The 27,718-nt window shown below is 44.7% G+C and overlaps 1 protein-coding gene across 50 annotated transcripts in view; it reads right to left on the bottom strand.

The window, feature by feature from the left end:
• Positions 1 to 1,805: 1,805 nt before the first annotated feature.
• Positions 1,806 to 27,718, bottom strand: part of RIMS2 (regulating synaptic membrane exocytosis 2) — a 657,506-nt gene continuing 631,593 nt past the window's right edge. For all 50 annotated transcript variants that reach the window (XM_073590110.1, XM_073590159.1, XM_073590111.1 and 47 more), the window contains 5 exons: positions 11,786 to 11,927; positions 11,409 to 11,521; positions 9,983 to 10,084; positions 7,182 to 7,321; positions 1,806 to 5,692 (listed from right to left, as the gene is read on the bottom strand). In XM_073590110.1, the coding sequence (XP_073446211.1) occupies positions 5,474 to 5,692; positions 7,182 to 7,321; positions 9,983 to 10,084; positions 11,409 to 11,521; positions 11,786 to 11,927 (716 nt within the window). In that variant the 3' untranslated portion in view covers positions 1,806 to 5,473. The remainder of the gene's footprint in view (positions 5,693 to 7,181; positions 7,322 to 9,982; positions 10,085 to 11,408; positions 11,522 to 11,785; positions 11,928 to 27,718) is intronic.

Below are 27,718 nucleotides of genomic sequence, written 5' to 3'. Positions count from 1 at the left end.
ACCATAACCCTCCAGTATACAGTGATTTATTCATACCATAACCCTCCAGTATACGGTGATTTATTCATACCATAACCCTCCAGTATACGGTGATTTATTCATACCATGGCCTTTCCAGTATACAGTGATTTATTCATACCATGGCCCTTCCAGTATAAGGTGATTTAGTCATTCCATAACACTCCAGTATACGGTGACCTATTCATACCATAACCCTCCAGTATAGTGATTTATTCATACCATCACCCTCCAGTATAAGGTGATTTAGTCATTCCATAACACTCCAGTATACGGTGATCTATTCATACCATAACCCTCCAGTATAGTGATTTATTCATACCATAACCTTCCAGTATAAGGTGATTTAGTCATTCCATAATACTCCAGTAAATGATATATTCATACCATGGTCCCTCCAGTATATGGTGACTTATTCATACGTGACCCTTACAGTATAGGGTGATTAATTCATATAATGGCCCCTCCAGTATACGGTGATTTATTCATACCATGGCCCCTCCAGTATACAGTGATTTATTCATACCATGGTCCCTCCAGTATATGGTGACTTATTCATACGTGACCCTTACAGTATAGGGTGATTAATTCATATAATGGCCCCTCCAGTATACGGTGATTTATTCATACCATGGCCCCTCCAGTATACAGTGATTTATTCATACCATCACCCTCCAGTATAAGGTGATTTATTCATACCATGGTCCCTCCAGTATAGTGATTTATTCATGCCATAACCCTCCAGTATACGGTGATTTATTCATGCCATAACCCTCCAGTATACAGTGATTTATTCATACCATCACCCTCCAGTATAAGGTGATTTATTCATACCATCACCCTCCAGTATACGGTGATTTATTCATACCATGGTCCCTCCAGTATAAGGTGATTTATTCATACCATCACCCTCCAGTATACAGTGATTTATTCATACCATGGTCCCTCCAGTATACAGTGATTTATTCATGCCATAACCCTCCAGTATACAGTGATTTATTCATGCCATAACCCTCCAGTATACAGTGATTTATTCATACCATGGTCCCTCCAGTATAGTGATTTATTCATACCATGGTCCCTCCAGTATACAGTGATTTATTCATGCCATAGCCCTCCAGTATACAGTGATTTATTCATACCATGGCCCCTCCAGTATACAGTGATTTATTCATGCCATAGCCCTCCAGTATACAGTGATTTATTCATACCATGGTCCCTCCAGTATACAGTGATTTATTCATGCCATAGCCCTCCAGTATACAGTGATTTATTCATACCATGGCCCCTCCAGTATACAGTGATTTATTCATGCCATAACCCTCCAGTATACGGTGATTTATTCATACCATAACCCTCCAGTATACAGTGATTTATTCATGCCATAACCCTCCAGTATACGGTGATTTATTCATACCATGGCCCCTCCAGTATACAGTGATTTATTCATGCCATAACCCTCCAGTATACGGTGATTTATTCATACCATGGCCCCTCCAGTATACAGTGATTTATTCATACCATGGCCCCTCCAGTATACAGTGATTTATTCATACCATGGTCCCTCCAGTATACGGTGATTTATTCATACGTGACCCTTACAGTATATGGTGATTAATTCATATAACGGCCCCTCCAGTGTACGGTTATTTCTTCGTATCATGGCCCGTTCAGTATATGATGATGTGTAATACGTTGAGGTTTGTTAATTTCTTTTTAAACCAATATCCCCAAATATTCGTGCAAGATGTCAAACCCTCAAAAAGAAAACAGCATGACGGCAAGCGTGTAAAGAAAATGTTTTATTTAAAGTGTTAAATACCACCATCGTAATTAATATGCTTTACATTAGTTGGTGCTCATTTGCAAGGCTAATCTGCCATATCACTCAACTGTAAATTCCTCTTGCTTTTAAAACGTACTATGTACAAGACTGCAGTAGTCACCGGGATAGTGCGGATACATGACTATACCATGGGCACAGCTGCAGACATCATGTGAAATTAAAAAAAAAAAAAAAAAATACATCAATTTTTTTTTCCTTTAAAATAAATACTGCATAATGATACTTATGTACAAATCTTATATACGGTCTTGTTCTCCCTATAAAAATTAGAAAGAAAAAAAATGCATCTTGGGATTTTTTTTTTATTTTCAGAAAATAACATATTACACTGCATTTTCAATACCAGAAATTGTTATTTATGACATGATACTGTAGATGGTACAGATATATATATATATATATATACACACATATATGTATATATATTTCTTTCTTTTGCTGGTTCACACCCATCTAAATTAACTTTATTGACTCCATAATTCATATTAGATTTGGTGATCTCTCTATATCATTGCTATACAACTACTTTCATTTAAAAGGCAATCATATGGCTAGTAGGCCTCAATTATTAAATCTGTCTAGCAGAAAATCAGGCCCCTTAAAAATGTCTAAAAAAATAAAATAAAATAAAAACAAGCCTCGTGTTACCTACAGCAACCAATCGGGACTCAGCTTTCATCTCCTAAGATGATATGAAAAATGAAAGCCGAGTTCTGATTGGTTGCTATGGGCTGATTTTCCCATGAAACAGCTTTAAATAAACTGAGGCCTGCTAACAGAAAACTAGGCCTTGCGTTGCCCATAGCAACCAATCAGCACGCAGCTTTTATCTTTCCATAGCAGCTTAAGAAATGAAAGCTGCATTCTGACTGGTTGCTACGGGCAACACAAGGCCTGATTTTAATTTAGAGACTTTGAGGCCCACAATATTTTTAGTTTCTTGTCAAATGATACCGGTGGGGGGGGGGGGGGGAAAGGATAGGATAATGTAAATTACTAATATTTTTCCGTGAGTTGTCACATTCAAATAATCAAAATCATTGCTGTCTATGTGTGTGCTTACGGATGTGTATCTTCATATACACACATTCTTATGCATAAACACATATATAAATATGCCTATTCACATTTGTGTACGTAAACACAAACTTACATGTAAGTATACCGTATGTCTGCATATAAACAATTTACAGTATATGCACATAAAAAAAAACCCCTAAAATTCTATGTGCATTTTATATCACTCTATTGTTCATTATGGGAAGAGGTAGAGAAACTATGACTCTCCAGCCGACGCAGAACTCTACGGTTCTATACGCCTTGACGCCCCATTGCTGGTTTTCTGGGACTTTTAGTTGTACAAGAGCTGGAGAGCCACAGGCTACCTAAGAATTTGGGAAAATAGGGAAAAAAAAGGCAATATTGTACTTCATCGGTGGGAGCCGATGAAATATATAATATATATTTCAGATTTCAAGTTGCAATACTCTCAACACACCCAAACACATATTTTTGGTATCCATCTTAGGAGGGGATTGAACAGGGATGTCCTACAGAACTCAACAGTTGTGTTCCCAGGATTGCGGGTCCACAAATATGGCAGCCAGAGCCCCAGCGGACAAAATGTTCTCTATATTAATATATATTTCTATAACAACCTCACTGTTTTTTTTTTTCATACTTTAATTTTATGAGTGCCATCAGCCAGCCAGACGATTAAGTCATTTCCAGCCAAGACACCGAGTGAACTGTCCTTAGTAACAAAGCGATTGAAAAGTTAGACCTTCGTAGCACTGAAAATTAAAGCGCAAGTAAAAACATCACCTGGTATGATACAGAACTCTGACAAAGTGCAAAAAAGGGCGTCCGTTCTTTTAAAAATAGTGGATACTATAATGTTCCATGGTGGGAATTTCAGTTTGAACCCTCGAGAGGACAATGCTCGGTACTGACAAAGAATTATTTTCTTTTTTTTTTTTTTTTAAATGGCCACGTAATTGTAATATTTCAGATTTTTGTCCCATTAGGACTCAATTGGATGGTGAAAAAAAAATAGTTACCATGCACTGTACAAGATATTGCAAAAAAGTTCAAATATCTTCTATATCAAATACATGCTGAATTACCTTAGGTATTCTCAAGCCATGTTGCAAAAATAGTTTTCAACATGCTTCAAATAAAGAAAGGTTGCTATGCAATGGAAGCCCGAAGGCTGGACGCCTCCATTCTTGCCAGGTCAAACTAGGTATTTTTTTTTTTGTCAAAGAATTCAAGAACGCAGGGTAAAAAGTCTGCAAAACCTTTTTCAAATAAAGGCTAAAGGAGCAGTCATGGCACACGATGGGCAGGGTTGGGGGGGGAAGGGAAAAAATGTGTGCGCCATTTTCAAACCCTAAACATTGGGAGTCAGAAAAGAGGTTTGGGGGTCTGGAAGATACATAGGACTGAAGGGGCACAATGCAAAAAATTTGGGATCAGTGGGAGAAGACATGAGAGACATGTACAATTTGCACATAATGTTAAACTTTACAAGGCATGTACCTCTCACATTTAAATAAATTGTATATGTTACATTTATTTTTTTGTCACATAAAGAGAATTTTTTAACATTTGCTAGAAAGAATTTTTTTTTTTATTTTACCATTTTAGTATATGTCTGCCAAAACACAGACCAGAATTGTTTTTTTTTTTTTTAATTTTTTTGTTGTCGTTTTTTTTTTTTCGGTGGTTTTCTTTTTTAAGAATGAGAAATATTGTTTTGATTTCTTTTTCACGCTGTTGCATTCTCTCCCCTTTAAAACCATGCACTAGTGAAATTGTTGCTCTGTTTAAAAAGAATACAAATTGTTGAAAATGGCTGTACCTTTTCGGTCATTCTTGTTTTCTTTTTTTTTTTGCAAGTTGCAGCCCAAAGAAAATAAATTTCAATGTTCAATTAGATTCATGTCCATGCAAAATGAATAGAAAAATAAAATAAAACAAACAAACAAAAAAAAAAAGATTTAGTTCTTTAATTATGGATTAACCACGGACCAAAATCTTCCCTGGAGAAATCATCGTGTAATGGATCCCTTGGAGGATTACTTTAAGCCAACTTCTTCAGACCATGGGGCCTATGTGACCTACCATCATGTTCATCCGGAATAACACTGGTGTTCTATCCCATGCCGTCATCTTCCACCGTCTCACTGATTACATAGAACTTTTTTCGGTTGGGTTCCCGATCCTTGGGGGCAAATACAAAAAAGAAAATTTTGCAACAACGTGATATGCCACTGACGATGACTTTCGTTGCATGAAGTATTTCTTTTATTTTCTAGTGTCAGTAATCCATGGCTTCAGATTCGACTAGAACTGAGCTTCACCGATCTCCAAACCTGATGGTTAGCTCCACTCCACCTGAGAGCCTTCTATAGTGCACAATGTGTGCAACTTCCGCTGAGAACACAGGATCGCTCCTTATCCCTAGAAACAGGCTCAGAGGACACAACATTAAGCATGCAGTGTTTGCCAGGGTGTGCGAGCTGTCAGGTTTTGATTTCTTGTGATTTTGTTTTTTGTTAATTTTTTGAAACGCTGGTTGCAGAAGACAACAGTTTTTCACAGGTGCTATGACCGAGAATAAGAAGGTCCTGTGGAGCTTTCCAGAGATGACTGGGATGCTCTCCGGGTTAAAGGAGCTAATGTTGGGTCTACTAGAGAGGAAGGGGGAAACAGTTTAAACCATCCAATCACCATATTGGACAGGTCCAGTTCATCTAATAGTATCTGTGCTACACCCATAAATGACTTGTGATCCATACGTCCATAGTCGCCCCAAACAATTATCTGTTGAAATAAAAGAGAGATGAGGAAGATCAGTTTGGACCTAGAATCTACTTGGCAACATAAGATGTGGACAATGGGTGACATATTCAGTGTGCCAATACGTGCATGAGTCCTTTCAATCGTGGCCTTGTCTCGGCAAGTGTATGGGATCATAAAGTCAGTGGAACCACTAATCTCTGTTGGGGAAGTGAGTACCCTAGATAACCCCTTTAAGATAAAATGTATTATTTGAGATACAAATGAGATAATAGCACTTGTGTCAGGGTACATTTATTTACATGCACCAGATTTGGAAATGTTCTTCAGAAAATCTGGCAGGGAAATCGGTAGAGGCAAATCCTCACTTAACTGTGTTGATTTGTGGCAGATTTTCGTGAACATTTACTATTACAAATCACTTAAAATAACAATAAAAAAATATTAAACTACTTCCCTTGGAAGTTTTGTGGTAACATTAGGCTTGGCTCCATGTTAGTTCTTGTACAACTGGTCTCTAGAGTCATCATATGTGACTACTGTAGTATTCGCAGGTCTATACGATAAACCATCGCTGAAGGCCAGGATACAAAAATCGGTGGAGAACCAGCCAATCAATACCATCGGAGGGGCAGAAGGTGAGTATACTCATTTTTAATTTTTTTTTTTAAACATTTTTTTAATTTTAAGTTTCCCAATTTCCAAACCCAATTTGTTGATATGTCGTTCACTGCATTCCAATATGGATTTTCAGTTACAACTTCCAGATGGATAATCTGGAGCAATTCATGTATATGTGATGCTCCCTCTATATTTTATCTACTCTGGGAAAAAAGTATGTATATAAGATCTGATGGGGCACTTTATGCCCTGGTGTAACCCCTGGAGGTGCAAGAAAAAAAGAGTGTTCAGCTCACCCTTTATACTTCCATGTTGCTTTCAAGCACGGGCCACAGCTCTGTCAGGCAGTGGACAAAATACGGAAAGGGCGGTCCAGCTCAAAAGGGTAAAATCCAAAACATTTTATTTAGATATCCATTAAAATAGGTATGCAGAATACAAAAATGCATGAACCAGACAGGAAAACCGGAGGGAAGGTTGAGGAGTCACTGTACGCGTTTCGAATGAAAAGTTCAGTTTAAGAACTTTTCGTTCGAAACGCGTACACAGTGTCTCCTCAACCTTCCCTCCAGTTTTCCGGTCAGGTTCATGCATTTTTGTATTCTGCATACCTATTTTAATGGATATCTAAATAAAATGTTTTGGATTTTACCCTTTTGAGCTGGACCGCCCTTTCCGTATTTTGTCTATCCCCTGGAGGTACATAGTGCAAGATGCTGGGATTGCAGATATCATACGGCTCCCCCACCTTACCCTCTGTTATACATAACAAGACCCTTTTTTCCTATTCTTATGGGACCCAGGGAGAATAAATTTGAGGAAAGAGAGCACAACTGTAAGAGGAAAAAAAAAGGTTCAATCTTATTACTCCTCCGGAGAAAAGCCACGTTACCTGTAAGACCTTTCCTTGTGGTGATTCTTCAAAAGATAACTGTTGCTGGTATAAAGGCTCCAGCGTTTTTCTTGCTACTTTTGTTTTCTTTTTGGCTATGCAGACCCCATTTTCCAAGAGATACACCTTTACGTATGGTGCTACAGGAGAGAAAGAAAGACGCGGTGTTACACTAGGCTTGCGCAGTGTATAACGAGGCTCATAGGCAGGATGTGAAAAATGACGTATTAATGGAAATTACCATTGATCAGGCTGAATAATGACATTATCATAATTTCTCATTTCCAGTTGGTGTACAAAGCAAATGATGAGATTCATTAGCTGCGTGTATTCATAAAGTGACAGCGGGGAGAGGATAAATGTGGAGATTATCCTGACAACAAACAACCAATTTTGGAGTATTAGACCGCGGTTTCCATCCGTTACTTCGTGTTTTATAGCCATCATTCGGATGTTGCATTCTGTATTATTGGTGGTTACTAATGTTATTTTGCTGATCTGTAGCTACGATATGATACAATGACAGTCGTTCCTTATTTAAGGTATTCATCTCCATAGGATTAAGATCCCTATACACATTACATAGAAGTTAGCTAAGCCTATTGACCAGCTCTCGGGGGCAATCTCCAAACTTCTCCCCAACAGTTGATGTCAGAGAAGATACAGATCAGGAAGATAAAATTCAGATCACCAATTATTTTGTTTCCAAGGGAAATAAGCTGCCTATTGATAACACATGAACGGCTCAGCTGAGCTGAGGGTTTATGTGTATGGGGAAGTTGAGATACTGTCTAATTTGACCCCCATTGTGGTAATCAAAAGGACCTAAAATATGAATGGCGTGCTTTGTTAAGTTGTACATTAATACATATAAATGTGTACTGGGTTGTGATGGATTGCAGGTACATCAATTGAGATTTTCCGAAGGCTTACAATAATAATAATTCCATGATTCTTTGGCTACTTCTGACAATCTGCAATAGGTGTCCAAGGTCTCCATCAGGAGGAAACCCCAGATGTGTATATCGAAAGGTCCAACACAGATTAGGTAAAAGTCTTCTGATCCTTCTGATTTTGGCAGGATCAGCCTACTATCTAATGTGAATAGGGGCCTCCGCCAACAAAAGGAGTGAGCAGCTGGAATCTAATCACATGATCCTTTTGTTGGTGGGAGGGATGTTCTTCAGTAACAGAAGCATTCCTGTGCATGGGAGAGAGATAGTTGTCAGCTGATAGTTGCTCAGCCGACAACTATTTAATGTGTATAGTCAGTTTAGGACACAAGTAGTTAAGTATTATCCAGGATTTTTTGTTTTAACCAAATAATGTTTATAGAGGAGATAAAAAGGATTACATCCATGTCGGATATAGCAAAACAAACAAAGAGATGACATTCAAAATAACAATTCCAAAATGCAATATTGGCATACACTGTGCATAGTGGTATCATCATTGAAAAAAGAAATTAGATATTACAAATATATGTGTTAGTGGGTACAACAAACAAAAAAGAACCGCTTATTAATTAGAATAATTAAAACAAAAGTCATTGCTGATTGTGCATCTTCATCTCTCATGAGGTAGGATGATAAGTGTGCAAATCCAAGGTCACCCAAGGGCATATAACTCAAAGACTACTTCCACCTCCTTCCCCACAGCCAGTTGTGATTTTGCCCTTATTCACACCGTTTAGGCTAGTTTCACATTTGCGTATGGAGGAGCTGAGGACTTCCTCCGTGAAGCTCCGCCCCCTGCCGCGCCTCCTCCGGTCAGTTCTGCATGCGGCCTGCGTACTCTATCTTTAGCACTGGGTTCGCATGTCGTGCGGATGTGGCAACATGCGTCGTTTTGATGATGCGGCGACCGCATCAAATTTCAACATGTTGCGTTCGATGCGGGTCGCCGCATCGTCAAAACGACGCATGCGGAGGCATCCGCACGACCTGCGTACCCAATGCTAAAGATAGGTACGTAGGCGGAGCTTCACGGAGAAGGTGCGGCGGGGGCGGAGCTTCACGGAGGAAGTCCGCAGCTCCTCCATATGCAAATGTGAAACTACCCTTAATCATTCACGGCTGATTCAGTCGGCCTAAGCCTAAACTCTTTTGAAATTTAATGCGCAGCCCCATCCAGGCCATATTAAACTCATTTATCCTTGGGGCATCATTTGTGCCCAGTTTATCAATAGTGCTGCAAAATCTTTGATAAATCTGGAGCTTCTTAGGATTTCTGTTTAGAAATGTTACTCCAATTGATGCTCCGTCCTCCTAATTGAGTGCGTTTGCAATGTTATTGCTGACTTTTTGAAAAAAAATTTCATTTCATAAATCTAGCATTTCCAATACGTGATGTTACAGCTCACCTCCTCCCCCTTCCTTCACAATGATCTTTGTCCTGATGACAGCATGCTCAAGAAATGCTTCAATACAACTTAGTAGGGTCTGAATAAGGTCTATGACTGCTAATGCACATGTGTTTTTCCTGTACGAAGTGTGAGTAAATTTATGCTTTGTGGCCAGGGTAAAAATTGCAATATTTCATTTTTTGTTCTATTTTAATAAATATTGTGATATGAATACAAAACAATGGAAGAATAAAAATCAATTTATTTTTTTTTACAAAATCATTTAATATAAAATCTGGTTTATACAATAGGCCGTTTTCTGAATTACCTAGTAATGGAGCACCATTTTATCATCATTTATGGGATGTACTCTATAGCATAATGTTGCTGTTTACTATGTAAAAAAAACTGTCCAAAATCCGGTATAAATGACAATGTCATGCAATGCTGGTCTCACCTGGCAGTGTCTTTGATCCTGGTTTTACAACGAGACCCCGAGCTCTTATAATCTCCACTTCTAACTGTCCCTTCTTGTCCATCATCCCAACCTGGATGTCACCTACGGAACAAACAAGAATGACCAACCGTGTACATAGCCTCACGGATGTATCTGCATTCATATACTGATCTACTGAATGACCCCGGTCACCCCGTTTGCCTATTTCTTACACATGTTAGAAGTGTCCAGTCCGAGGTATCGCCTATCTCTACCGATTCTTCAAAACACTTCACTTATGGGTTATTTAGATGAAGTCATCATCAATTTGATGACACTGCTGGGCTGAAAACATGGCACTACAGAGCTCAATGTGACAGGAGAGGTTGGGCTCCACCACTAGGACCCCCACGGACCTCGAGAACGGAAAATGGAATGGTGGTTGGGTATAAACACCACCGTTCTACTTAACGCCTATGGAACCGCCACAGATAAGCGAGCACCATGTACAATGAATGGAGCGGTGGTGGGTGTGATTGACTATCACTCAATTGAAACGAAGCACTGCAGATTGGGGGGGCTCCAAGATGAGACCCTCAGTGATCAGCAAGTAATCATATATCCTGTGAAAAGGCGATAAGTTGCTAACTTGGCTTTACAAAGCTTGATACTTCTTTCCTGAGACATAATCTGTCAGTGGAGAATCGGGAGCCCCCCATGCTCATTAGATGGTCATCTGGTCCTGCCAAAATAAAGGGGTTTCATCTACTGTATGGTCTACTGCATATGGGCAGCTTAATACAAATAAGTGCAGTGAAGTGCTGGATATCCCTTCAATTTATACCTCAAAGTCATACAGAGGAATACTCCACATGGAGCGTATGGACCCAGAGTACAGGACAGGCCAAAGCTATCATTTGGAGATGTACATCAAACTATCGTATCAGTGTACACATTATTAAAGGGGATTTCTGGTTTCGGAAAACCACTGTACCCTGGCTGCAGTTTATTTAAAAAAAAAAACAAAAACATGCTGTGCTTTACTTCCCCTCCCTGGGTCCATTGTTGAGTGTCTGTCGCTGCTCTCGCTATCTGTAACTGTCTGCAGCGCTGATGTCACATTGACGGCACTGCAGCCAATAAATGAGCTCAGCAACTCTTCCCCGATTGACGGCACAACCCACCGAGCTCAGATATTGATGTCAGCGCTGCCGTCAATAACACACATCAACAGCAGCGGCGGAGACTCATCTTTTGACCCGGGGAGGGAGAGTAAACCTCAGTTTGTCTTTTATAACCATTTAACCTTTGTAATGTATCGTATGTACAAGAAGAAGCTCCAGAGGTTAGGACACAATGCACTTTACACCGTCACTGTGAATGTGCCGATTCCGCATGGAACAATCTCTGGGACTTTATGAATTCCGAAAACATAGAAATGACGTACCCATGGAAGGAGTAGCTAAGGTCTGCCGTCCGACTAATTGTGCAGGACCAAGCCCATCAAGGAAGTCACTGAACTGACTGTCAGACCCCAACCGGACGCCAGGAAAGATCAGGCTGTAAGAACGACAGAGACCAGGGTTATCATACAGATGTAACCGTGCCGAGATGATCGACTGCAGCGCTGTGTCCTCGAATAACGCCGAGCAACACTTGGTACACTACAGAAGGATCATTTAGGATTTTTTTTCCAAGCGTCTTTCGTCCCAGAGATGTTGGGATATACAGGAGTAAACGAGGGCTGTCTGGGTCATAATGCAAAATTGGTAACAAGCTCTTGGGAGCCATTTATTAGACTCCCATCCACTTTCCGACACTTACTTCCCCTCGGAGCTGTAACTGTTCATACTCCCATCATTCGACTCCCGACTCGCTTGTCTAGTCATCCAGTTCCTCATCTCCACTGCCAGACCCGTTTCCGTACTTCTCTGGATCGTACTTTTCAACTTCTTGCCTCCAACTTCTGTCAAAAAGAAGACAACAAAAACAAAAAAAAAGATTAAAGCCTTCATCCTAGATCCTCATCACCTCGCCTACGAAAAGCTTCAAAAAGTGAAATATTGATACTGATTGTCATGGTAAATGAGGCTCATTAAGAATGGTTCTCCTTCAGACTGTCCGTAATGGTTAAGGGTCTCTTCTGGGGACCCTCAGCTGTAATCTGTGGGGAGATCGGACAGTAGGGCCTCATTCACGTGTCAATATTTCACATACGAGTGTTATCCGTTTTCTGACATTTTTTCCTCGGACCGAGTGGTTCATGCAAAATCGCAATAAAACATCCGATATTGGTCCAAGTGTCGGAACAAAGTCAGCAACACCATTGTATGAGTCAGTGAAAAATTCTGACTGATAGATAAGAGATGCTGGAGAAACTATATTTTTCTCATCAGTTAAAAATAATTGATGAAAATCTGACCAAACTCTGATGAAAATCACTGATGACACTTGGTGAGCTTTTCTCATACGTCAAAAAAACCTGACGTATGAATGAGGCTTAAGTGTTCAATTTCATTGCAGCGCCCCCACAGGGAAAATGAAGAACTACACATTACTGATATAAATCAATATATGTCCTCCAGAGAGAGATGCAATTCCACTGTTTCATCATCATCATCATCATGTACGTTTTCTTTTTTTTTTTTTTAGAAAAACAAAATAATAACTTTTACAATCTCCATCTAAAGGGAAAAAAGTTCAGGGTTCACTTGGAAGCCCGTTGCAAAGAGAAAATGTCCCCATTGTTTCAATGGTGTTCACGTTCTGGTTCCAGTTCAGGACTAGATTAAACTAAAGTTTGGTTTGGGTACCAGAACCCAAACTTTCACAGGTTCGTTCATCCCTACTTTTCAGCAGTCTCACTAACATCACAGCCTAGATTACAATTAAAAGTAACACCTCTGGATACAGTAGAGATAAGACAGCATCCATCATTCACAGTACGCCATGTCACAGCTCACTTCCTCCCCCTCCCTTCATAGTGATCTATGCAAATTAGAGCATGCCTAGTTTATCCTTCCATTTAAATAGGGTACGAGTCAGTCTATTGCTTCTAAAGTCTGGGGTAAAACAGGAAATAGAAGTCTAATATTAGGCCTTTGACTAGAATGATATAGATATATATATATATATATATATATATATATATATATACTGTATATATATATTCTAATCTATAATAATTGATGATCCCGTTTATTTTGACAGGTGAGGATCCCATTACACTGGACCCATCGTTCTGCAATCTGTAGATTACAAGCTGTTGGGAAATTACAACTGTGAATTGTGACACGTGGCGCGGGAGACGCTGGTGCTATGACATCTGCCCGGACATCTCATGGTTTGTTTGATTCCGGTTCCTTCATTAATATTGTAATAGACGTAATTGAATATTTCCCCAATTAGCAGCACTGGAGACGTCTGACTGCTGGACTCCGTCTCCTCCGAGGATATCATTCAATTCACTTTTAATCTTGCAATAAAAGTTTTCATCCTGACGGAAGACATTAATGTCATATTCTCCTGTGCTGGAGCCATCGGATGCATAGGGGGCGTGAGCGCTGTATACTGTACACACGGCATACTGTACACACGGCACGTATGACGCCTGTTTAACGGTTTGCCTAATGTCAAAGCGGAGAGCTTTCTGGTTTGTGCAAGCTTCGAAACAACAGAGTTCTATCCAATGTCATAACTTGAAGCTTGGTGGCCCCAATGGACCATCTCCATCAGGGACCCCCAACTAATACAGGTCTTTAATCTTTTACATGATGGATACACTGATTAGTAGCCATCTATGAGGTCTGGGAAAAAGATTTAGCTCAAAGAAGATTAGATTGGATACACTAAAGAAAATCTACAGGCTACGGGAGCAAAACTTAGTAATAAGGTGGCCCAACATGGATGGCAGTGCCATACTGATGTGTCAGGAGTTTCCAAAAATGATCAGTGAGGGTTGTGGTGCGGAGACAAGGGGTTTCGGCTGAAACATTGGGGTAGAAGTGATCAATTGCCTCCTCTATGGCGGCCATTGGCCATGGAAGAGTCCAGATTAGCAATGTATGGACTCTGATAGAAAACTTTTTCTGAGCCCATAGAGAACTTCAATATAGTAGAATACAGAAGAAGACTTAGAAGACACATAGTGACAGTAGGCAGCACGTGCTCCGGAGCGGGATCTGAATCCCCCCCCATGTAATTCGGAAAATGCTGCAACTTATTTCAATGACGCTAAAAACACAAGGAGGGAAGGGCTCAGGAACAGAAGACGGAGGAGACGGGGCATCTGTGACATCACAATTCTCAGGAGTAAGAAAATGACTCCATGACCTTTCCGGCTGAAATCTCTGCAATTACATTTACCCCTTTATATCAAGTGCGCATAAAACGAGCAAGAAAAGAAAAAAATAAAAACTTCCTAGCAAATGCAAGTCCCCAGATTGTCCTCTGCTGTGAGGCTAGTGATGAGGATGTTTGATGAGCCACCCACCAAAGTCCAGACCTCTCCCTGACCCCCTCTGTCTGATCATCCATCAGAGTCCAGACCTCTCCCTGACCCCCTCTGTCTGATCATCCACCAGAGTCCAGACCTCTCCCTGACCCCCTCTGTCTGATCACCCACCAGAGTCTAGACCTCTCCCTGACCCCCTCTGTCTGATCATCCACCAGGGTACAGACCTCTCCCTGACCCCCTCTGTCTGATCATCCACCAGAGTCCAGACCTCTCCCTGACCCCCTCTGATCATCCACCAGGGTCCAGACCTCTCCCTGACCCCCTCTGTCTGATCATCCACCAGGGTCCAGACCTCTCCCCGACCCCCTCTGTCTGATCATCCACCAGGGTACAGACCTCTCCCTGACCCCCTCTGTCTGATCATCCACCAGAGCACAGACCTCTCCCCGACCCCCTCTGTCTGATCATCCACCAGGGTACAGACCTCTCCCTGACCCCCTCTGTCTGATCATCCACCAGAGCACAGACCTCTCCCCGACCCCCTCTGTCTGATCATCCACCAGGGTACAGACCTCTCCCTGACCCCCTCTGTCTGATCATCCACCAGAGTCCAGACCTCTCCCTGACCCCCTCTGTCTGATCATCCACCAGAGTCCAGACCTCTCCCTGACCCCCTGTCTGATCATCCATCAGAGTCCAGACCTCTCCCTGACCCCCTCTGTCTGATCATCCACCAGAGTCCAGACCTCTCCCTGACCCCCTCTGTCTGATCATCCACCAGAGTCCAGACCTCTCCCTGACCCCCTCTGTCTGATTATCTACCAGAGTCCAGACCTCTCCCTGACCCCCTCTGTCTGATCATCCACCAGGGTACAGACCTCTCCTCGACCCCCTCTGTCTGATCATCCACCAGAGCACAGACCTCTCCCTGACCCCCTCTGTCTGATCATCCACCAGGGTCCAGACCTCTCCCCGACCCCCTCTGTCTGATCATCCACCAGGGTACAGACCTCTCCCTGACCCCCTCTGTCTGATCATCCACCAGAGTCCAGACCTCTCCCTGACCCCCTCTGTCTGATCATCCACCAGAGTCCAGACCTCGCCCTGACCCCCTCTGTCTGATCATCCACCAGAGTCCAGACCTCTCCCTGACCCCCTCTGTCTGATTATCTACCAGAGTCCAGACCTCTCCCTGACCCCCTCTGTCTGATCATCCACCAGGGTACAGACCTCTCCTCGACCCCCTCTGTCTGATCATCCACCAGAGCACAGACCTCTCCCTGACCCCCTCTGTCTGATCATCCACCAGGGTCCAGACCTCTCCCCGACCCCCTCTGTCTGATCATCCACCAGGGTCCAGACCTCTCCCCGACCCCCTCTGTCTGATCATCCACCAGGGTACAGACCTCTCCCTGACCCCCTCTGTCTGATCATCCACCAGAGCACAGACCTCTCCCCGACCCCCTCTGTCTGATCATCCACCAGGGTACAGACCTCTCCCTGACCCCCTCTGTCTGATCATCCACCAGAGCACAGACCTCTCCCCGACCCCCTCTGTCTGATCATCCACCAGGGTACAGACCTCTCCCTGACCCCCTCTGTCTGATCATCCACCAGAGTCCAGACCTCTCCCTGACCCCCTCTGTCTGATCATCCACCAGAGTCCAGACCTCTCCCTGACCCCGTCTGATCATCCATCAGAGTCCAGACCTCTCCCTGACCCCCTCTGTCTGATCATCCACCAGAGTCCAGACCTCTCCCTGACCCCCTCTGTCTGATCATCCACCAGAGTCCAGACCTCTCCCTGACCCCCTCTGTCTGATTATCTACCAGAGTCCAGACCTCTCCCTGACCCCCTCTGTCTGATCATCCACCAGGGTACAGACCTCTCCTCGACCCCCTCTGTCTGATCATCCACCAGAGCACAGACCTCTCCCTGACCCCCTCTGTCTGATCATCCACCAGGGTCCAGACCTCTCCCCGACCCCCTCTGTCTGATCATCCACCAGGGTACAGACCTCTCCCTGACCCCCTCTGTCTGATCATCCACCAGAGTCCAGACCTCTCCCTGACCCCCTCTGTCTGATCATCCACCAGAGTCCAGACCTCTCCCTGACCCCCTCTGTCTGATCATCCACCAGAGTCCAGACCTCTCCCTGACCCCCTCTGTCTGATTATCTACCAGAGTCCAGACCTCTCCCTGACCCCCTCTGTCTGATCATCCACCAGGGTACAGACCTCTCCTCGACCCCCTCTGTCTGATCATCCACCAGAGCACAGACCTCTCCCTGACCCCCTCTGTCTGATCATCCACCAGGGTCCAGACCTCTCCCCGACCCCCTCTGTCTGATCATCCACCAGAGTCCAGACCTCTCCCTGACCCCCTCTGATCATCCACCAGAGTCCAGACCTCTCCCTGACCCCCTCTGTCTGATCACCCACCAGAGTCTAGACCTCTCCCTGACCCCCTCTGTCTGATCATCCACCAGGGTACAGACCTCTCCCTGACCCCCTCTGTCTGATCATCCACCAGAGTCCAGACCTCTCCCTGACCCCCTCTGATCATCCACCAGGGTCCAGACCTCTCCCTGACCCCCTCTGTCTGATCATCCACCAGGGTCCAGACCTCTCCCTGACCCCCTCTGTCTGATCATCCACCAGGGTACAGACCTCTCCCTGACCCCCTCTGTCTGATCATCCACCAGAGCACAGACCTCTCCCCGACCCCCTCTGTCTGATCATCCACCAGGGTACAGACCTCTCCCTGACCCCCTCTGTCTGATCATCCACCAGAGCACAGACCTCTCCCCGACCCCCTCTGTCTGATCATCCACCAGGGTACAGACCTCTCCCTGACCCCCTCTGTCTGATCATCCACCAGAGTCCAGACCTCTCCCTGACCCCCTCTGTCTGATCATCCACCAGAGTCCAGACCTCTCCCTGACCCCCTGTCTGATCATCCATCAGAGTCCAGACCTCTCCCTGACCCCCTCTGTCTGATCATCCACCAGAGTCCAGACCTCTCCCTGACCCCCTCTGTCTGATCATCCACCAGAGTCCAGACCTCTCCCTGACCCCCTCTGTCTGATTATCTACCAGAGTCCAGACCTCTCCCTGACCCCCTCTGTCTGATCATCCACCAGGGTACAGACCTCTCCTCGACCCCCTCTGTCTGATCATCCACCAGAGCACAGACCTCTCCCTGACCCCCTCTGTCTGATCATCCACCAGGGTCCAGACCTCTCCCCGACCCCCTCTGTCTGATCATCCACCAGGGTACAGACCTCTCCCTGACCCCCTCTGTCTGATCATCCACCAGAGTCCAGACCTCTCCCTGACCCCCTCTGTCTGATCATCCACCAGAGTCCAGACCTCGCCCTGACCCCCTCTGTCTGATCATCCACCAGAGTCCAGACCTCGCCCTGACCCCCTCTGTCTGATCATCCACCAGAGTCCAGACCTCTCCCTGACCCCCTCTGTCTGATTATCTACCAGAGTCCAGACCTCTCCCTGACCCCCTCTGTCTGATCATCCACCAGGGTACAGACCTCTCCTCGACCCCCTCTGTCTGATCATCCACCAGAGCACAGACCTCTCCCTGACCCCCTCTGTCTGATCATCCACCAGGGTCCAGACCTCTCCCCGACCCCCTCTGTCTGATCATCCACCAGGGTACAGACCTCTCCCTGACCCCCTCTGTCTGATCATCCACCAGAGTCCAGACCTCTCCCTGACCCCCTCTGTCTGATCATCCACCAGAGTCCAGACCTCTCCCTGACCCCCTCTGTCTGATCATCCACCAGGGTACAGACCTCTCCCTGACCCCCTCTGTCTGATCATCCACCAGAGTCCAGACCTCTCCCTGACCCCCTGTCTGATCATCCATCAGAGTCCAGACCTCTCCCTGACCCCCTCTGTCTGATCATCCACCAGAGTCCAGACCTCTCCCTGACCCCCTCTGTCTGATCATCCACCAGAGTCCAGACCTCTCCCTGACCCCCTCTGTCTGATTATCTACCAGAGTCCAGACCTCTCCCTGACCCCCTCTGTCTGATCATCCACCAGGGTACAGACCTCTCCTCGACCCCCTCTGTCTGATCATCCACCAGAGCACAGACCTCTCCCTGACCCCCTCTGTCTGATCATCCACCAGGGTCCAGACCTCTCCCCGACCCCCTCTGTCTGATCATCCACCAGGGTACAGACCTCTCCCTGACCCCCTCTGTCTGATCATCCACCAGAGTCCAGACCTCTCCCTGACCCCCTCTGTCTGATCATCCACCAGAGTCCAGACCTCTCCCTGACCCCCTCTGTCTGATCATCCACCAGAGTCCAGACCTCTCCCTGACCCCCTCTGTCTGATCATCCACCAGAGTCCAGACCTCTCCCTGACCCCCTCTGTCTGATTATCTACCAGAGTCCAGACCTCTCCCTGACCCCCTCTGTCTGATCATCCACCAGGGTACAGACCTCTCCTCGACCCCCTCTGTCTGATCATCCACCAGAGCACAGACCTCTCCCTGACCCCCTCTGTCTGATCATCCACCAGGGTCCAGACCTCTCCCCGACCCCCTCTGTCTGATCATCCACCAGGGTACAGACCTCTCCCTGACCCCCTCTGTCTGATCATCCACCAGAGTCCAGACCTCTCCCTGACCCCCTCTGTCTGATCATCCACCAGAGTCCAGACCTCTCCCTGACCATCCACCAGGGTACAGACCTCTCCCTGACCCCCTCTGTCTGATCATCCACCAGAGCACAGACCTCTCCCCGACCCCCTCTGTCTGATCATCCACAAGAGCACAGACCTCACTGACCCCCTCTGTCTGATCATCCATCAGAGCACAGACCTCTCCTCGACCCCCTCTGTCTGATCATCCACCAGGGTACAGACCTCTCCCTGACCCCCTCTGTCTGATCATCCACCAGGGTACAGACCTCTCCCTGACCCCCTCTGTCTGATCATCCACCAGGGTACAGACCTCTCCTCAACCCCCTCTGTCTGATCATCTACAGTGCTCGTGGCGTGGAGATGATCTCGGGGATCCGGTACTTTCCCTGCTTCCACCACTCCAGAGGGACAGCAAAAGAAAAAACGGATCTTTACCAGGAAGGCGAATGAATTTTCAAAGGGATTTTTTTTTCTAATGACACAATCCTTTTCTATATTCTGGCGAGCGCATACAAAATAAACTTTGTAAAATGATGAAATGAGTGAAAATAAAAAAAAGAAAGCAGAAAAAAAAGGACAAAAAACGGGAGCAAAAGCGGTGATGAATCGGGTCCCATGGATACTAATCATTACTGCATTTGAGTCAGTTTTCTCTTTTTTTTTAGCTTCTTTTTCATCTGCACCTTATCTATTTCTTTACATTTGTGCCTTTGTTAAGGTTTATTGTATAATGTGCCTGATTGTTTTGCCATTTTTTGAAATGTCTCAAAAGATTAACGCAAATTATTATGCGGCTTCAGTACATTATACACCAACTGCACCACGCTGTGCATTTAGTTTATAGTGTGTTATTGTTAATATATATATTTATGTATATTATTATCATTAATATATCATATTTAATATTTTTATACTCATGAAAAACTATATTTTTTCAGCAATAAAACATCAATTCTATTATATTAATAATATACCGTAATATCATATTTAATATTTTGATATTGCTGAAAAATAATATATATTATTTTCAGCAATATAAAATATTAAATATATATTAATAACACACACATATATAATATCATATTAATTATTATTGTTAAGATATTTTTTCTCAGCAAGATAAAAATATTAAATTAATAATAAATTACATTGAGCAGGTGATAACATTAGCGTGTTACTGTACAGTATGCAAGAGTCCTGTATGTGCAGCAGTGACTATGAGACCCCGAACACTGCAGTGTGCGCCCCCCGAGCCTGACGATCTCCAGGCCGTACCGTCACACAGCAGCCGGAGAGCGGCCATCATCTTCACCCTCCTCTACCGCCACAATATCCGCTGTCAACAGGAGGAGAACAACATCTTCCCAAAATAGTGGTCACCGCAAACTCATAATACACCGCACTGGAAGAGAGAAATGTCAGGGGGCGGCCATATCTGTAAGGGCAGAAGACCCCTCCATAGCTCCAATAATGGGACGGCATGGAGGTCATGGACGCTGGGCAGAGCAGAGATACACCGTGCACGGTGTATCTCCTCACTGAGGGCGAAGAGGGGCAGAGAGAGGAAGAATAATGTCCTACTATGGATGATAAATGGAGTGACAGATGTGACAGGTAGAGAGATGATAGAAAATAGATGATAGAGAATAGAGATATGATAGATGGAACAATGGATATATAATAGATAATAGAGATAATACACAGATATATGATAGATGGAACAATGGATAGATAGATAATAGAGAGATGATAGATAATAGATAATACACAGATAGATAATAGAGAGATGATAGATAATAGATAATACACAGATAGATAATAGAGAGATGATAGATAATAGAGAGATGATAGCAGGAACAATGGATAGATGATGACAGACATTGCCCAACCCCTGGCCATCAATGCTCAGCACTTCGCACATGTCCCTGTGTCCCTTTCTCCAGCTTTCCACCATATCCCACTTTCTGGCATGTGACCCCTCGCGGGTTGCAGACCCCATTCTCCTGGTGCTAATTTTCACCACTTTCTCTGGACGCTGCAGACTAGATGTGAATGAAGCCCTATATTGTTCCCCAGCTTTTCTCAGCTCCTGCACGTCACATCGGGCTCCTTCCTCCTGCGCCACCAAGTGACTTGTCCCAGGACTTGGAGACTCAATGAAGCCCCAGCATGGCTCCGAGCGCCCCCTCCCGGCCAGTGCCGCCCCTTCCTCGGACGCTCACCCTCATCTTCCTCCAGAGAGTTCATACAGGGGAAGTATCCGGCCAGCGCCTCGAAGGAGGCGGACAGACTGCTGCGGCTCTGGGAGCGCTGGATGCGGGCGCCCGCCGCCGCTCTCTGCCGCTGCTCCCGGCCCATCTTGGACGGTCCTCGGTACAGTATCCGCGGCGTCTTGGCTGCTGAATGAGCTGCGCGTCCAGCGCGAACCAGATCGCTCCTGCACGCGCAAGAACCCGGGGCCGATCAGCCGCCGCCCGTTCACCATCCGCGGCGTCCTGGGCATCCACCAGCGCTCAGATCCAAAGGAGACACGGCTGGAGAGAAGCGACCGTGCACTACAGGCGGCCACCAGAGGCGGCACTACAGGGTCTGCAGCCGGGACCACACTCTGGATCTCACACACCGGAGCCGGCACCGCTTTCCTCACTGTCACACACGTGTCTCCTCGGCTGCAGGTCTGACACTGAGCGCTCAGCTCCTGACTCTTCTCCTCCCTCCTGGCACCAATGAGCGCACAGCGCAAGAGATGTGCCAGCCTGCTCCCTCCTCACCGCCCCCTGCAGGACATGTGCCAGCCTGCTCCCTCCTCACTCTGCCCCCTGCAGGACATGTGCCAGCCTGCTCCCTCCTCACTCTGCCCCCTGCAGGACATGTGCCAGCCTGCTCCATCCTCACTCTGCCTCCTGCAGGACATGTGCCAACCTGCTCTCTCCTCACTCTGCCCCCTGCAGGACATGTGCCAACCTGCTCCCTCCTCACTCTGTCCCCTCTCCTCTAGCTGGCTTCCTGTGGTCTCATGTCTCCCTGACTCCTCTCCAGTTACCAGGAGCCCAGCTGACACTGGGAAGAGACAGGGACTGGTGCACTGTGTCATGGTGCTGAGGATGATGATGGGGCAGCATAAACAGCAGCAGGTGAACAGCACTCAGGCTCATGTTTGCTCCCTCCACTCTGCAGGCTGACAGCCAGGGACAGTAAACACCACAGACATGCTCCATTGGCTTTTACAGGGTATGGCTGCCAGATGTCAGCACATTTACTAGCATCCTGGACAGCTGCAAGAGGTTCTGCAGGGCTGCGTCAATACGGATGGGGGAAGTATTGATATGTAGAGAATGATAGCCAAAAAAGCAATTCCTAAAGGAATATGCAGCATGCAAAACATGGGTTCATGAGAATGCGATTGTAGCCAGGGATGTTTGTCGATTAAGAGAAAACAAAGTCGTTGAATCCAACCAGGGACCTGACTAGTGCCGTGGCCCCGGGCTGGCTCCTCACCATCTGGGGGGACCGCTGCACTACTCCGCTCTCCCCCTGTGTACTCCGCTCTCCCCCTGTGTAGTCCGCTCTCCCCCTGTGTAGTCCGCTCTCCCCCTGTGTAGTCCGCTTTCCCCCTGAGTAGTCCGCTCTCCCCCTGTGTAGTCCGCTCTCCCCCTGTGTACTCCGCTCTCCCCCTGTGTACTCTGCTCTCCCCCTGTGATCCCCGTACAGCTTTTCTTCTGGACTGCTGTGGCATTTCAGTGAAAGCTGTACCTCGCAGCATTCATGTCGTCTCACCCTAGTGACATGCTCCCTTTAAAAGTAAAAATATCAATGTAAATAAAATAAGTATTAAATAAAATACTACCTAAATGTAAAAATAAAAAACATACATTTAAAAAAAAGGGTAAGGTTACTGCATTGTGTCTGTCTATACAGGCAGATGTACTGTCCAGTACATAATATATACGGTATTTCATGGGGGAGACACATACACCTGCCCCGCTGCATCATCGGTGGGGGGGGGGGGGTTAAGTCATTTTTTTGTTTTGCCCTTTTTTCTGTTGGCAGATTTTCATGTGTAATATTTTTGGCACATACTGTACGGCAAGATGCTTTTATTTTATTTTTTTTGTTAGCTTTATTTTCGCCTTTTTTTTTTACCTCACAGACTTTCTGTCCTAGTTCCTTGTCTTCTACTTGGATGAACATCCCTATTGTCACCAGGTCCAGGATCTCTTCTCAGCACGCACTTCTGGACACGATTTTCAGCTCGAGCCGATTATTTCCTAAAGACCCTCTTTATGCGTGCTTTGTTTGGGGAGGGGGACAAGGCTGGGAATGGCCTTTTTTTTTCTGCCCACCATTTATTTTTAGTGAGACCGTGAAGAGAGAATTAGATCTAATGTGTTCCTAGAATACAAGAACAGTGACAGTAGGAAGAAGATGAGCCTGTTCTTATGACTTCCTTTAGGAAAATGAGAACATGCCGGAGCCTAATATAAAGCATCTGGTAATGTGCAGCGTCCAACACCGTAATGAGGATGAATGATGCTTCTGCATTGTACTCACACATCAGCCTTTCCACCCCATTAGATGGAGGTGCTATTCATATTAACAGACTTTTCTTAATTTTCTGGTTTACAAAACTCTTTTTAAAATACCGTATTAGCAGACTCTGACCTAAAAGAGAGGGGGACCAAACTTCAGAATCCCCAATCTATTAGCCAAGGTTGGAGAGAGGAACCGACATATCTGTACATTACACACGCAACTAACTGATTTCATAGAAAACTAGAAAGAACCAGGCCTATACTAAATTATAGAATCAGATCCCAGCCCAGACCCCAAGATACAATTTACACATCACACCCCAGAACAAACCCATAACTTAATTCAGACCCCTAACATCCAAGTCAGAGCCTAGATCAAGCTTTAAGCCAGACTCCTACATCTGATCCTATAAACAAGACCCGAAATTAGACCCTAAAATTAATTCAAACCCTCCACCATGCCTCATGTGTGAATGGTGCTGGCCCACTGCTCCTTTCAATGACTAAGCCAGCCCCCTTTTCTGACCATGCATCAGAAGTGACAGACAAGGGGGCTGGCTTAGCTACTGAAACTAGCAGCCAGACGATCACTTCAGTCCCTACTACAGTCACGTATCAACACAAGAAACAATGTCCTGCGTTGACAACGTGACTGTAAGCACAGAGGTAAGGACGCAGGACTGGATCAGTTTTGGGGAGGATCAAGAAGCGGAGCTTTAAAAAACAACTATATTAGGAAAATATATGTTTTACTATTTACAGCAGATTTAATGAAAACTATTCCTTACACTCCCCAGTATTATTATAGTTCAGATTCTGAATGGCATTTAACCTTTTCATGTCAGTTTTCAGGTGCATTGTACATGGCTGTAATGCCCCTGTGGGTGATGGCTTGGTGCAATCACCTTACGCAGACCCCGAGCATCGTCCGCTGACATCCCACATGTCCGGCACCTAGCATCCTGGCTAATGATTGACTACATCTGGCTTTGGCGCTTGTCCAGTGCCCTTTTGTCACAGCCATATGAGATGATAAATCTAGATATAGAGAAGGATTCACATTTCTACCATGTTGTCCTCTGGATATACAGTATACTGTATGTCTGAATTGCAGATAAAAAAACTATATTCTGATGTATACTGCAGCAAATCCATAGACTAAACTGGGCAACATGTAGTACAAAAATGTTTTCTGGCCACATCTTGATACACTTACATCATACTGCATTTTTTTTTTTTTTTTTTGGGGGGGGGGGGGGGGCACGTACTAAAAATGTAATTTAACAAATTTTTTTGTTCACAAAAATAATGTAAGAAAGACAATTTTTTTTATCCATAATCATCACTGGGAGAGATATTGAAATCCATAGCTGTATAGTGTCAGCACTGTTTTCATGTCAGTACTACTAAAAAAGCTGGTTGAGAAAATAATGGAATATGGACACGTTAAAAAGGAATAACCAGTATAGAGTATATTGTTGTAGATGGACGTATATGTCGAAATTCAGACACATGTAGGTTGACATAGGGCATATTTTGACATATGTGTCTGATGCATCCGTCTGCTGATGTACGGGTGTGCACCTAGCCTAAATTCGGCATTCTGGATACAGACATTGGTGGCATAGCTCCTAGAATGACTGAGCAGTGAGTTGCAACTGCTAGGACCCCACCGGTCCTTAAAAAAACCGAAAGGGTGATGGCTTCCTGCTTTCCCTCCATCCAGCAAATTGCTCTACAGCTGCTCTCAACAAGGAATATAGCCAAAAATGGTCTGCTACAATCTTGTTTATTATACAGCAGATCCTCAGCTATTCTTCCCCCATCCAAACATGGTATATTTACAAAATACAGCTTTAATAAGGGTATAGCAGGGTAGGAAGGGTTATTCTGTGAGGCTTTAAAGGGGTATTGCAAGTTATCTCTTGAGCAGCTCAGAGCTATGCAGTCTCCTCACTTCCTGGTTTCTGGGCTCTCCTTCCTGATGGAGAGTACAGGTGAGTACCATAGCTTTAGTATTAGTAGATCTATAAAGCTCAGCATAACTTCTGCTGTAACACATTCAGTTATCAGTGTTTGATCTGGAGTTATCTCTGTATTTACACACAGAGATAACAGAGAATCTGAACAAGCACACGGCTCCAGACTCCAAGAGCCCAGAGCCATGATTAAAAGATGTACTCTGAAAGCAACAGGGCTGGTGACTTTACAAGATTTATAACAGCAGCTCGGTGAGGAGCTGGGAAGGAGCTCACTGCTGTACAGAAATCAATGGGCTGGAGATAGGTGGCTGGTATGCTAGGAGCTAACTCCTTTTCCAGAATGTAGCTATTGCGCATTCGTGACCAGGGTCTTGTCAGGCACTACTGTACTGGCCGAGATCAACGGAAACCAGCTGTACGCTATGTAAGATGAAAGCTCTTATTGTAGGAGAATGACAAATAGAAAAAGCAAAACAACTGCAAACTTGCTTATTTTCATACTATCTAATTAAAAATGTAATAATTTGAGAAGACCGCTGTGGTGTGCTGTCATGTGAAGCCATCATACCCTATATATATATATATATATATATATATATATATATATTATACGCTATACCTTCATATCATAAGTCTATTACTGGCAGTATCATGGCTGTCAATTGATAAACGTTCTTCATTTCGCTTTCTGTCCTGACATTTTTGATGGGGTATTTTTAGAAAACAACTCATTAGTATGACATCTGGGAAGATGCAGTGAGCAGGGTGATTCATGTATAGCTGTAATTGAGAATACTTGGAGTAACAGATTTTTGTACTATATAGGTAAGGTGTCGGAACCTGGAATAATAATAATGTATGCTATTTTAGAGATGTAATCCTGGATAATGACATATGTTATACATAGCTAGACCTCCATGGGGCTGCAGGAAGATTCAAACTATCTTAGTTCCACATTACCAATGATAAATTAAGTTTTGCAACATCTGGACTTTGCAAAGGTATTTGATACTGTACTACATAATGGCCCTGTACTGAAGCTCTAGAAGCAAGGACTGGGGGGTACTATATGCAGATGGGTAAGAGTCGTTGGAAATGGTAAATTCCGTAAATGGGATAAAGTCAGCAGTGAGGACCGCAAGGATCAGCACTGCGAGCAGTGGGAACCACAAGTGTCAGCACTGGGTGCAGTGGGAACCACAAGTGTCAGCACTGGGTGCAGTGGGGACCATAAGTATCAGCACTGGGAGCAGTGGGGATCACAAGGATCATACTGGGAGCAGTGAGTACAACAAGGATCAGTACTGGGAGCAGTGAGTACTAGTGATGTAGTGATGGGTGAACCCCTGGATGTTCAGGTCCGACGGATTCAGCCGAACAGTTAAAAACAGTTTGGATCAGGTACCAGAACAGTACCCAACCTTTTAAAAAGGATACTCAGAAGTTAGAGTCAGATTAATATGATGAGAGGTGGGAAAAGTTGGGCTTGTTTAGCTTAAAAACAAAAAAACGTCATTTACATGTATAAATATATGTGTGGCCAGTATAGTGGACTCGCACATGACTTATTGCTTCCAAGGACCTTACAAATGACCAGGGGGAACTCGTTACCGGTGGAAGAAAGGCGATTCTGAAAGCAAAATAGGAAAAGGTTCTTTCCAGTTAGAGCTGTCAGACTGTGGAGCCCCGACCACAAAAGGTAGTAATGGCCGACACTAGCAGGGGTGGAGCTTTTCTTACAACAAAAGACATTGAGAGTTATAAATAATCTAGCGCTAGAGAATCTGGAGAAACTTGCGGAGAAAGGTAGAACGTGATGGACCTGTGTCTATAAATGATTGTTTAGCTTAGAGAAAGAAAAAGACGCCTTAGAGGAGATCTCATTTACATGTATAAATATATGTGTAGCCAATACAAAACACTGGCACATGACTTTTCCTTCCAAAGACCGTACTAAGGACCAGGGGGGACTCATTACTGGTGGAAGAAAGGCGATTCCGGCAGCTAAATAGGAAAGGGTTCTTTACAGTAAGAGCAGTCAGACTGTGGGATGCTGACCACAAGAGGTAGTAATGGCACACACCATAACAGCTTTTAAAATAAGTGCTGGATGAT

Source organism: Dendrobates tinctorius, unplaced genomic scaffold (genome assembly GCF_039654945.1).
Source record: "Dendrobates tinctorius isolate UK_male_01 unplaced genomic scaffold, ASM3965494v1 ptg000116l, whole genome shotgun sequence".
NCBI lineage: Eukaryota > Metazoa > Chordata > Amphibia > Anura > Dendrobatidae > Dendrobates > Dendrobates tinctorius.
Note: the sequence above shows the minus strand (reverse complement) of the source record. Positions and strands in the feature narration are given on the sequence as shown.